The sequence below is a fragment of the Eufriesea mexicana genome, unplaced genomic scaffold (assembly GCF_001483705.2).
Source record: "Eufriesea mexicana isolate 0111107269 unplaced genomic scaffold, ASM148370v2 scaffold1723, whole genome shotgun sequence".
Lineage (NCBI taxonomy): Eukaryota > Metazoa > Arthropoda > Insecta > Hymenoptera > Apidae > Eufriesea > Eufriesea mexicana.
Window position 1 is genome coordinate 111,947 of NW_016909858.1, and position 12,433 is coordinate 124,379.

Consider the following 12,433-nt stretch of genomic DNA (forward strand, 5'->3'; position numbering starts at 1 on the left):
GAGAGAGGAAAGAGAGGTGTCTCGTGTCACGACCGATCGGTAGGCAGACATTCGGGGTTATACCACGCGTGGATGTCGCAACGAGAACGGAATGCGAACCTCGTTTTCTCGTCGGTGAATGAACGTAAGCGCTTCGTCGTGATTCGACTCGGTGTAAACCGCGAGGAAACGCCGGAAACTATCCGAGACAACGAACGTCTCGACAATTTGTCCGTCCACGCGACGGACGGATCGTCTCGCTGGCCGGAAAGGTTGCAGAAACGCGGTTCGGTCGACCACGTTACCGTTCTCCTTCTTTCGTCTCGTCTAGTCTCGAGTTTGTCTCATCGTGCAATCGTCGTCGTCGTCGTCGTCGCCATCTGAATCGCAACTCGAACGTTTACCGGAAACGTCGCACGATCGAGTACGAACGTACGTCCTCGATCACGATCGCGACATCGTCCGGCGTTGACGCTTTCGATATACGACTGTGAACGTAAATTGAAATTGTCACGACATCCGCGACCACGAGTTCACCGTTTCCGATTCAAGCGTGACTTTAACTCGAACCGCTCCTCGACTACCTGCACTCCAATCTCTAGGACCTCTAGAACCTCTAGAATCTCCGAGATCCGTTTGGAACCCGGATTCAGGTCCACATGACGCACGCCGCTGCATCCTCGAGTCTCTAGTTGCTCTCTGCAATTGCGAGTGACGTCACAAGCGCAAACAACGTCATCCCGCTTCGCACGCCGTCTCGTACCCGCTCGTACTCGCTTCCTCTTATTCGGGCCAACGCGCTTACCATCCTCTCCCCTTTTCCCTTTCGCCTTTCGCCTTTCGCCTTTCGCCTTTCGCATTTCTCATTTCGCCTCTCACCTTTCGTCTTTCGTTCTTCGCCGCGTCTATTTTACCACCTCTATGCCTTTCGCCTTTCGCCTTTCGCCTTTCGCCTTTCGCCTTTCTCATTTCTCATTTCGCCTCTCACCTTTCGTCTTTCGTTCTTCGCCGCGTCTATTTTACCACCTCTATCCGAACGATTAGGTACATCGAGCATTCATCCGAAACGTCCTATCTTTATTTATCGCGATTTTAGCCTAATCCACGCGTTATGCAATCGTTCGAACCTCTCCGTTTCCTTTTTCCCGCCACTCGACCACCCTTTTATCTTCTTTTCCGCCTTTCGTATTCTCTGTTAATTTTCTCCTCGCTGCCGTTCCATGCGATATTCTACATAACTCAGTGTGACAACCCGCAACCCGTAAACACTTTGTTTTTACGGCAATCGGTCACGATAATTTCCCGAGAACACCAAGATAACGTACAGACGTTATGTTATATGACTGTACGATTTAGCTACCGGATAGTTAAACAACTCGATTTATGGCTCGCTTGCCAGCAGCTCTCGTTGAAATTTTTCCACCCGATCATCGCGACGTCGCGTGCTTCTTTACGTCCCAAACCCATCCATGCAATTGCAGGTATACGTCGCAGTGACTTTATCATATCGCGACCTCTATCAATTTCTCTTAACGATACGCGCGTTAATAGTTCCTCAAATCGCTTTCCACCGATATCTATTCGTTTCTCTCGCGAGTTACTCGCTTCGCGTTCCCTTCATTTTCATAGCGTTTCGTTTTATTCCATTCCATTTCGTATCCTTTCGTTTCGATTCCATTTAATTCGTTTCCTTTCGTTTCGTTTCGTTCCGTTCCGTTCCGTTTCCTTTCGTTTCGTTTCGTTTCGTTTCGTTTCGTTTCGTTTCGATTCGATTCGTTTCGTTCCGTTTCCTTTCGTTTCGTTTCGTTTCGTTTCGTTTCGTTTCGTTTCGTTTCGTTTCGTTTCAGTCTACTACAGTCCACAACCGGCAACTTCCGAACTCTCTTTCGCACCCTTTTCCTTCTTTCCTTTCATCCTTCGCTCGTCCTTTCGCTTTAGCGTAGCAAAATCAGCCGCCAGAAATCTTACCGATCCAAAGCAGTCTATCTGCCGAACGCTCCTTTCAAATTCTCCTCGATGACGCTGATCCAAATCGGTGAGGGTTACGATTGCTCCGTGTTCACATTGCCATAACGGAAACACCTTTCGTGCATCCGGATGTGGATAACCGAAGAAATTGCTCGATAAACTACCGCTAAACCACTTTTCCTCGATAATTTCGATCACTGTACACAGCGTTAGCGTTCACGGGGCCACACGTTGCGTCGTCGATCCTAGATATACCGATATCTGGCTAATCTCGTTTCTCGCGATCGATTAAACTCGAATCGATTCGATCGCGATCCTGCCACAAGATGCATCCAATAACATCCTTCATCCCTGGTTGCGTAGCGCGTTCATTCGCGTTCGCGTCTTTTCACCTTCACCGATTAACCCCCGCGTGCTACCGACCGCGCTCTTCTTTCTCCAAATTTCTTTCCCGTACCCTTCTTGTCTTTTTTCCCTTTCACGCGTTTCCTCCCTGTCTCCCTCTCCCCCTCCCGCTCTTTCACTCTCGCTCTCTCTCTCTCACTCTCTCTCACTCTCTCTCTCTTCCTAACCCTCCCTCTTTCTTTCCTTTTCTCTCCTCCCCTGCCCCGTTATCGTTTGCTCGCTCTCCCTCGATACAGGATAAACCGACGATAGCTACCACTAGAAGGAGCAAGTAGCCTCCATCGCGAACTGAAACTGAAGCAATCGTGGATACAAGGGGTCCGTCCACGGTATCCCATCCTCCTATCTATCGTTTTGAACGTCCCCCTTGGACCCTCTCTCTTGTTCTCCCTCTGTCTCCGTCCCTCCTTTCATTCGCTTCTTGATCCTCTCTCGGTCTCTCTTGCGTCAACCATCGTATACGCTTCCCTCCCCGATCCTCCGGGACTCTCCCTTACCCTCCTCTTCGCCTCGATCGCCGCTCTCCTATCGCACTACACGCTCGACTACTATCTCGACTATTAATATAAAAGAGGGTTCCTCGACACTCGCCGTCTGGTAATTGTACGGCGTGCACCACAACCGGACCTCTATCGCGCACTCAAATTTACGCGTACACTCGCGCCAATTCTTTCCTCCGCCTTCTTCACCGCCTCTTCCTCCTTTTTCCGCTATTTACGCGTGCATCGGGACACTCGTCGTCATCCCCAGTCATTGCGTTCGAGAATTCCACGTACGATTCCACTTGCGACGTATTTCTATCCAAATCGATCGTAACGGATACCGGATCGATTTCCTCTGTGATATCGATATCGAAATCGTACGACGCATTCGGCACTTGTGGTTATCTTTGAATCCACTCGTGTATGCCCGCTGAATTCCTCCGATCCTGACAAATTTTCTGTCTTCGCGAAACATTCGACTACGGATTTCCATACATGTTTTGCTTTTTCCTTTCGTAGATGAATTACAACAGGAATATTTTGCCTACGTTATCGACCCGCGATAGATGCACTTTGAGAAACGGGGTAATTTCAACCAGACACGAGATATCCCGCCTTTATGTTTCTGCGTTCGACGCGTTTCCATGGAAACGCAACATGGTGGATAGAAGCATGGACACGTTGTGTACTTCTGTAGGGTGCGTTACGATGATGTTGGACTGAAGATTCGAGAAAAATTACCTTCGCCTTCATCCTGTTTCCAGTCTGATGAAACGGAAACCGATAATACGAAAATGTACAAGAGTGATCGAAACCTGAGCTACGAAACGGAAAAACCAAATCACGTAAGGAGATTAAATTTTGGCCAATCGATCCTAACCTTAGACACGGTTAAGCAATTCCAGGGACAAAAGGATGGTGCATTGTTGATTGATAAAAACGTAGCAGATATACCGTGCACCAGAAAAGGCGATTTCGTGCGGAAATGGATCGAGACTCATATCGATTTCGACTCAAAGGAAACGTCTCCCATTTTGGGTTCGTCTCTTACTAATTCTACGAAAATCTCCCCAGTTGTTGGTGATCGACGTGTGTGTAAACGAGCTAGGAACAAAATTAAATCCAACGATGATTCTACAGACAATGCTCAATGTATGCGTTCAAACGATTCGCAAATCATGATTAATGCAGAGATTTACAATGGTTCGGTTGAGAGTAGTAAACGTATAAAGATAGATGATAACGACAGGAAGGAAAATGTAAGAAGAAATCTATTTGATTCTCAGTCTATTAGCGTTCCTTCTAAAGCAAGTGATGCAACTATTTCTCCGATACTTGCCAGGGACTCTACTTCTTATAATAGAAGCCGAAGAAAATTTCAAGGGAAGAACTCATGGCGGAAAGCCTTGGATTGCATAGAAAATAAATGTATAGAAACTAATTCGAGGTCTCCTTTAATTTCTACCAAAGTGTACGAAGGAGGAGAATCCCCTATTTTAAATCGTGTTACTTATCCTTGTAAACACAAGCAAAGAAAACCAAGGGAAAAGCTTGATAAAGAAGAAAGTAATCGTATAAATTCTGATATGAATTCTTTGCAATCTTGTAATTTACCTGATGTGGCAGGCTTGAGAAACAAATGCAAGATGTTATGTAGTCAAAAGCGTCGTGCATTGATAAGAAAATTAGAAAATAGCTTTAAGGATGATCATTCGAAATGTACGCCTTGTAAAAATCCAAGTCTTTCAGGAGATTCTACGGGATCACATTCATCAACGAATAAAACAAAGTTAATCGAAGATAGCCCAAAAGATATGAAAGATAGCGCGAAAATTGAAACCGAATCTAGCAACGAAGATTACAATAACGGGAAAGATATTGTACATATAAGCAATGATTCCGATAAAGATTCTAGCACATGCGATTATATAGAAGATACGGACACGCAACATGTAGATTCCGTTACTAGGAATCTCAATTACGATTCGGTATTATTTGTTTCTAATAAATCCGCATCGATACATTCGCCAGCATCCAACAGAGATTCGGACGAAACGTTCTTCTCGAGAGTAACACCATTGCATTCTAAATATACCGATATTGGCACTTCACAAAACATTTCTCAAATTTCGACGCAAGTTATGGACGTTACGGATAACAGGTCGAGTCAAACCGGAATTATCATTAATACGAAAACATCATCGCGAGAAACTTACACGGATACATCGGTTCAATTAACCATTTTAGACTCAGGAAAAAAAAGGAGAAAACCAAAAAGGTAGCTTTAGTTGCATTAGGGTAATTTACTGTAAGGTTAATCATAAATTCGTTTCTTTGTTTTATGTTGCAGGGGTAGCTTGGTAGAGAAACTGCAATCAACGATTAATAGACAAATATCCTTTGTACGTATATGGAGACATCGCGTAAAGCAAGATACGAAACAATGTTTTCGTGTACCATGTGCTACCGTTTGTGTGCGAACATGCGTAACTCGTTTTAGCAGACAATTCTTGGAAGGAGTTGTAATCGAGGATCCATTTGATTTATTATCGTATAAAAATGAAAATAAGTCTGTCACGTTTATAAAGATCATGACGATTCCCGAGATAGTAGGTAAAATTGAAATGAAATCCGAGGGTCTAGTACAAATTTTTCCTCCATGGGAAACTTTAGACGATAAAGAACCAATGTTGAATGTAACTTACATACGTGTTGTACCTGATAGCGAAAAAGATGTTCGACAATATAAAGTGAACTTGAATCGAGTTAAAAAGTCGGTAATTCAAGAATTTTATTGCCCGTGTATCGGTAAGAACAAAATGATTTTGTCTTGTAAAGATCGATTTAGCAAGCCGAACATTATCGAGAAGGTATTCACCGAGTCATAAGGATAAGAATACGATGCATGGATTAAATTTTGTATCGACCAAAGTAAACTTTCGTTATTCGACTACTTTATGTTTACCCATGTCATATACAACGTGGCGATTGTTTTTGTTACTATTGTTGAGCTAACTTGTTGATTTTTGTTTTGATAATGTTTTCAATAATTATTTGTTATTCGAGTACAAATTCCACGTTATTTTGCAATATTAAAAGTCTTTGTACAATTTGTAATCTATCGTAAATTTGCCCTAATAAATCGTTCAGCATACCAAACTGACATTTCTGTCTTGCGAAAGTAAACGTTTACGTTACCCTCCGTTCCGTCTTATGCATGATTCTGCATAAGAAATAAAGCATTCATCTTTTAATGTTGAAATTACCCGGCAGATGGCTGGTTTCTGTGTACAACGTCGTGCATATTATTATTGAAAATTCTTTCTCTTTTACGTAAATTTTTTCATAATTGTTCTCTTAATTTTATATAATTGAGAGAAGAACAGGATAATCTTAAGGAAGAAATTTAGAACGTAAGATATTTACATTGTTACTGTTCCCTTATTTCTACAGTTTTGCTATTTTATCACTTGACATTTCACGCAACAGTCAATTTGTATTATCCCTTTCATTATGATGCAACAACATACTACTTTGTTGTAAATAGTTGATATTTTTATTGCATATAATATTATTTTCCCATGAATATTCGCCACTCGTTTGCTGTTGAAAATTTATTCGATTAATCTAATTTATCATAACCTAACCTAACTTCTTGTGATTAACCTCTTATGATTTACTGCAACAGTGGTTATTTCAGTTTAATACAACTTTATAACGTTGTAGGTGTAACAATGTCGATAGCCCAAGATCGACCAGAACTCTATGAAGAAGTAAAGCTTTATAAGAATGCTAGAGAACGAGAAAAGCACGACAACCAAGCCGATCTATATGCAGTTGTGAATACGTTGCAACATTTAGAAAAAGCTTACATCAGAGATTGCGTAACTCCTAAGGAATATACAGCTGCTTGTAGCAAGTTATTGGTGCAATACAGAGCAGCTTTCAAACAGGTAATTAAACTGTGATTAATTTATCTTACAATAACTGTACAGTTATAAACATTTTCTTTCTTCGCTGTTTTAGGTGCAGAGCGATCAATTTCCCACAATAGACGCATTTGCTAGGGCATTTCGATTAGATTGTCCAGCTGCACTCGAAAGGATCAAGGAGGACAGACCAATTACCATAAAGGATGACAAGGGCAATACCTCTAAATGCATTGCAGACATTGTTTCTTTGTTCATTACATTAATGGATAAATTACGACTCGAGATCAAAGCAATGGACCAGTTACATCCAGATTTAAGAGATTTAGTAGATACTATGAATCGGCTAAGCATATTACCAAGCGATTTCGATGGAAAAGAAAAGGTCGCGGAGTGGTTGCAAACACTGAACAATATGTCAGCTTCTGACGAATTATCAGACACTCAAGTCAGACAACTGATTTTCGATTTGGAAACATCTTACAACGCTTTTAATAAAATCCTCCATAATTCGTAATTTTGATAATTTGGTTCTACATTATATTAAGACACTCGATGGATCATTTTTTAAACCGATGGTTCTTTAAATGTTTCATGACTTCAATAAGATCATGAAAATATGCACAGAAACTACAGTTTTGTATGCGATTCTTTACGCTGCATTGTAATCTAGCGAATGTAAAATATAATATTACACATGTATATACGGTACTAATCGAGAAAATAAAGAATAATCGTAGGTGCTTGTTACATGCGTTTCATCGAATACATGTCCGTTTACACTCCTTTTTCGACTCACAAGGAGAATGCAAGTCCTTCGAGTCACCGATTTAGTTGAAACTTTGCAGATTTGTAGATATCGTCATGCAGTTTAAGAAAATATATCATTATAGCCGCAACTATTAAATAGTTTTTGAGATATTTACGATTAAAATTTTATTACTTCTGGAATTACAGATTTATTTCCAGTACCTTACAAATACGGTCTCGGTTTAACGGCAACGGTCGAGAATTCCTATGGTGGAGGACAGCGGTTCGATTCCCGTCCATATTTGGTATTTCTCTCAAATGAATTTTTTATTTTGTACTCATCTTTTGTCTATGAAAACATTGTAAATAAACAATTGTGAATAAAATTCCTTAATAAAAAAATTTATTTTTTACCCTTCCTTATGCTGGTATATATTTATTACAAAATAATAAGAATACTATGCAAGAAAAACAGTTTTCTATAGGAATCTTGTTAACGGCGGAAAGAAAACGAAAATATAAATAATCATTAGATACAGGGAATACAAAACCTATCGCTCGTGTAAGTATTAATTAGTAAATCAAACGCTGTATAAGAATGTTGCCCGTAATTACAACTTTGCTGTGCAGCTATAAATGTTGAAGAATTAATTAAAGAAACTTGGAAATTTATTAATTTTCTACTGCCGAATATATAAAAATTTTACCGCTTGCGATCAGCGCCATCTATGATTTGGGCTCAAAAATCGAGAAAGTAATAGGAATATAGAATAGGCAAGGAGGTCGTCGAAGAGCTGGTCACGTGGTAGACAGGGACAGAGAGGGGATAGAAAAGGATAAAATGGCTCCGACAGTGAAAAATTATTAATTACCCAATTTCTGCAATTAATTTATGAACTTTTATAACTTCAGTGCAAAGCTGAAACTTCAGGCTACATTCTTATATAATATTCGTAAAGAATTTAACTCTAAATTGTTAGTTATTAATTTCTATTTTATGGCGTCTATGATTTCGTAACGGCGACCATCGCGATCTTCCGTGAAGATATTTAATACTCACCGAAACTAGAATCAAAATGTGAACAAAAGTGATATGAGAAGATTCGCAAGAACATTGTTTTTATAATGAGTGCATAAAGTTTCATAAATTAATTGCATAAAGGATAGTGATTAGTGAAAAAGCAATGGCGTCTTCGACAATCTTCGACAACAATTCAAACACTGCGCAGAACAATTATTAATAATTAATTAATTAGGGACAAATTTATATCGAAATATATATTGGAAAGTTCTTATATATTTCGATATAAATTTGTCCCTAATTAATTAATTATTAATAATTGTTCTGCGCAGTGTTTGAATTGTTGTCGAAGATTGTCGAAGACGCCATTGCTTTTTCACTAATCACTATCCTTTATGCAATTAATTTATGAAACTTTATGCACTCATTATAAAAACAATGTTCTTGCGAATCTTCTCATATCACTTTTGTTCACATTTTGATTCTAGTTTCGGTGAGTATTAAATATCTTCACGGAAGATCGCGATGGTCGCCGTTACGAAATCATAGACGCCATAAAATAGAAATTAATAACTAACAATTTAGAGTTAAATTCTTTACGAATATTATATATGAATGTAGCCTGAAGTTTCAGCTTTGCACTGAAGTTATAAAAGTTCATAAATTAATTGCAGAAATTGAGTAATTAATAATTTTTCACTGCCGGAGCCATTTTATCCTTTTCTATCCCCTCTCTGTCCCTGTCTACCACGTGACCAGCTCTTCGACGACCTCCTTGCCTATTCTATATTCCTACTACTTTCCCGAGCATATGGTCCAAAATCATAGATGGCGCTGATCGCAGGCGGTAAAATTTTTGTTCGAACTAGATACTTCTTCCGGTTATGTGCTCTTAATATATCTGAATAAATCAATTCGGCAGTAGAAAATGAATAAATTTGCAAGTTTCAGTAATTAATTCATGAACATTTATAGCTGCACAGCAAAGTTGAAATGATATAATGTTTAATTTAATAATTAATACTTACCTGAGCGATAGGTTTCGTATTTTCTGTATCTAATGATTATTTATATCTTCGTTTTCTTTCTGTAATAAATAAGATTGCTATAGAAAACTGTTTGTCTTGCATAGTATTCCTATTATTTTGTAATGAATATATACTAGCATAATTAGGCGTAGAGAATAAATTTTTTTATTAAGCAATTTTATTTACAATTATTTATTTACAATGTTTTCATAGGCGAAAAATGAGTACAAAATAAAAAATAGATTGAAGAAAAAGTACGAACTATGGGCGGGAATCGAACCCGGGACCTCCAGCTCAGGAATTTTCGAATGTTTATCTTTCGAAAGGTTTATCTCGAACTAAATACAATAAATCCATCGTTTTTGTTTATTTTGTTTTTCCCAATCTGAAATCTGCAATACTCGCAGAAAATTATCTAGATGAAAGTATCTTGTTTCGTGCAGCGTAAATTAATAAAAAAGATAAATCTGTTTGGAAAAGGTGGAAGTTTAGAATTGCTGGGCGTTTAAACTAATTCTTAGTTATCCTTGATTGATAGTCGAGTGGTAAGCGTAATACGATTGAAGAGTTCCGTCGCGATAAGAGAGAAAGTCGGGAATGGGTTTAAGTAGAGTCAGAAGAGAAGATTTGGTTATCGCGAATCGCAACCTAGCCGGAGTACAAGCAAATGTTCACCGATCCTGCGTACTTGGAAATCGACAATCGGGAATATATTCGAGGACCGCACTTCTCTCTGATTCATCCTCATCTCCCGTTTCTTTCACTTTGCTCGGCAAGATTTCTTCCTGTCCGGTTGCATTTTCGTTTTCTTTCCTTTAGACGACTGCTTCTCTAACCACGGATATAAATCACTTTCTCCTCAAATTCGAACGGTTTTACGTCGCTTGTCGAGACGTGTATTTATAAACACATATATACATATAAATGCACGTACGAGTTTCGCGCAATTGGTTAGGAAAAATACCAAGATGATCTAATGCAAAATAATAACGGAGTGTATTTTTTAAAAAAGCAAGGAACGATTCGATTGCAATCGTGTACAGAATTGAAGGAAATTCGTTAGGATTGTACGCAATCGGTTGTTGTTGGCCGCCGCTTAAAAATAAATCGCAATACGGAGGAATGAACGGCTTGCACTTGGTCACGATAGTTTTACCAGCAACGATTCGGAACCTTCTTAGGGAGAAGCGAACGATTGGACGGAGGCAACGAGGAGGAAATAATTGGGAGGGAAGGCCGATTATCATCCGGAATTGGTTCGAGTAACGTCGGAGATTTACGCGGCGCCGACCGTTTGCAACCGCGGAAATTAATTTTCGCGCATTGACTGCTAATCTTATTTCCCGCGTGGCGGCGAATGGCGTCGCCTGTTCACCGTCACTGATAAACTAATTCTGCCGCGTTTTCATCATTTTCTATAACCGACCGAATCTTTCCGCAAATTCTCGTGAACGCTTTTCTGAATTCTCGCAATTTGGTGCTTACTCCGCGTTTATTCGATTTCGGCGATTCTATTGGACGACGTGGGATCAATGACGAGGAGTTTTCAACGAAGCAAGCGAATCGAATCGTAAATCAATGCGCGTGGTGAAAATGGAAAGATCGATCGGGTGTGGCGCGAAAATATAAAATCTCTGTCGCGACAGGAAGATATTTTTGGCACTAAAGAAAAGGAAGAAACGAAACTTGTGGACGTGAGAGGTGTAGGGGGGACGTGGCGAAAACGATTACGATCGATTGCTTTTTTTCCTCTTACTTGGTGACTTTATCCGATAGGTTGAACGCGACGCGATAATCCGCTTGCTGCCGCGCAGACAAATCGTCGATCACGCTCATCGGGTAGGATAGGCCACCGTTAATCCTCGGTCTGATCCGAGATTATGTTTCACGCGAGCATACCCCCGCACGCTCGTCCTTCCTTCTTTTCATTCGCGACGTTCACGAACGTACAAACACGATCGCAATCTCGACGACCTTTTTCGAAAAATCCGTGGCGAAAATTAATTTACCTAACCCGTTTGTTTGCTACATCGAATCGATCGCCGGAGCCGGTAACGTTTCGTGACAATTTGTGCTTCGTTACGGGTCTCTACGTCAGACCGTGCGGTATCGATCATCGGCCTATTCGGCGAGGTACGCAGCAATGCTCCAAACTCAGCTTTTCGGAGCTTTCCCTTCGAATAACGCCCTTTTACACCAATCAACTAATGTTCCTAACTACTCGCGAGTTTTATCTCTCTCTCTCTCTCTCTCTCTCACTCACTCACTCTTTCTCTTTCATTCGATCCCCTTCTCGTTTCCATTTCGAAACAAAACAATCGAAACGATAGGGCGCTTTTTTATTTTTCGCTAGCGATATATCGAAGAGAACAATGGACCAACTCATTGTTCACGGTGTAGGAGAGTTCACCGGTGCTTTACTTTTCTCGATGCAACGGCGATAGACAGTTTCGTCCATCGATAATTTGCTGCACGAGTCGAAGAGTATCCCTTTGAAACTCGAAGCGTATTCGAGTTCTCGAGACGGTGGAAAAATTGAGTAATACATAGTAGTAGTAGTAGTAGTAGTAGTAGTAGTAGTAGGGGGAGGAGGAATAGTTGTAGCAGTAGAAATAGTAGTAGGAAGAGAAGGAGAATCGCAACCGACACGCGTTTCGTTACGAAAGCAGCGCTGTTCCGATTTTTAAAGGGAAAAGTAAACGCAAACACAAGCTTTGCTTCCTCTCGGCTCGGTTTTGCGGTGAAAGACGAAACTTCGCGGTGACTCTTCTACCATGGCGTTGCACCACTTTCCTGGCTTCTGGTTTGCTCGGCAGGAGGTAACTCGAGGCCTCGCGCCCTCTCTGGAACAATCTTCTTTCCTTGCTTCAC

The 12,433-nt window shown here is 40.4% G+C and overlaps 2 protein-coding genes across 2 annotated transcripts; both read left to right on the top strand.

The window, feature by feature from the left end:
* Window positions 1-3,353: 3,353 nt before the first annotated feature.
* On the top strand, window positions 3,354-5,793 carry Vps28 (vacuolar protein sorting 28). The gene is made up of 3 exons (XM_017901641.1): window positions 3,354-3,419; window positions 3,503-5,112; window positions 5,185-5,793. Exons 1-3 carry the CDS (start codon window positions 3,354-3,356, stop codon window positions 5,720-5,722), a joined length of 2,214 nt encoding a protein of 737 aa, XP_017757130.1. The 3' UTR covers window positions 5,723-5,793.
* Window positions 5,794-6,119: 326 nt separating this feature from the next.
* LOC108548638 (vacuolar protein sorting 28) lies at window positions 6,120-7,343 on the top strand. The gene is made up of 3 exons (XM_017901682.1): window positions 6,120-6,247; window positions 6,561-6,787; window positions 6,861-7,343. Exons 2-3 carry the CDS (start codon window positions 6,569-6,571, stop codon window positions 7,278-7,280), a joined length of 639 nt encoding a protein of 212 aa, XP_017757171.1. The 5' UTR covers window positions 6,120-6,247; window positions 6,561-6,568; the 3' UTR covers window positions 7,281-7,343.
* The last annotated feature ends 5,090 nt before the right edge of the window (window positions 7,344-12,433 follow it).

What these genes read in the sequence shown, in the direction of transcription:
- Vps28 (XM_017901641.1), top strand. Translation starts at nt 3,354, where the DNA reads ATGAATTACAACAGGAATATTTTGCCTACGTTATCGACCCGCGATAGA. An exon ending in GATGCACTTTGAGAAACGGG is followed by an intron (nt 3,420 to 3,502) that starts GTAATTTCAACC and finishes CATGGTGGATAG; the next exon opens with AAGCATGGACACGTTGTGTA. An exon ending in AAAAGGAGAAAACCAAAAAG is followed by an intron (nt 5,113 to 5,184) that starts GTAGCTTTAGTT and finishes TTTATGTTGCAG; the next exon opens with GGGTAGCTTGGTAGAGAAAC.
- LOC108548638 (XM_017901682.1), top strand. Translation starts at nt 6,569, where the DNA reads ATGTCGATAGCCCAAGATCGACCAGAACTCTATGAAGAAGTAAAGCTT. An exon ending in ACAGAGCAGCTTTCAAACAG is followed by an intron (nt 6,788 to 6,860) that starts GTAATTAAACTG and finishes TCGCTGTTTTAG; the next exon opens with GTGCAGAGCGATCAATTTCC.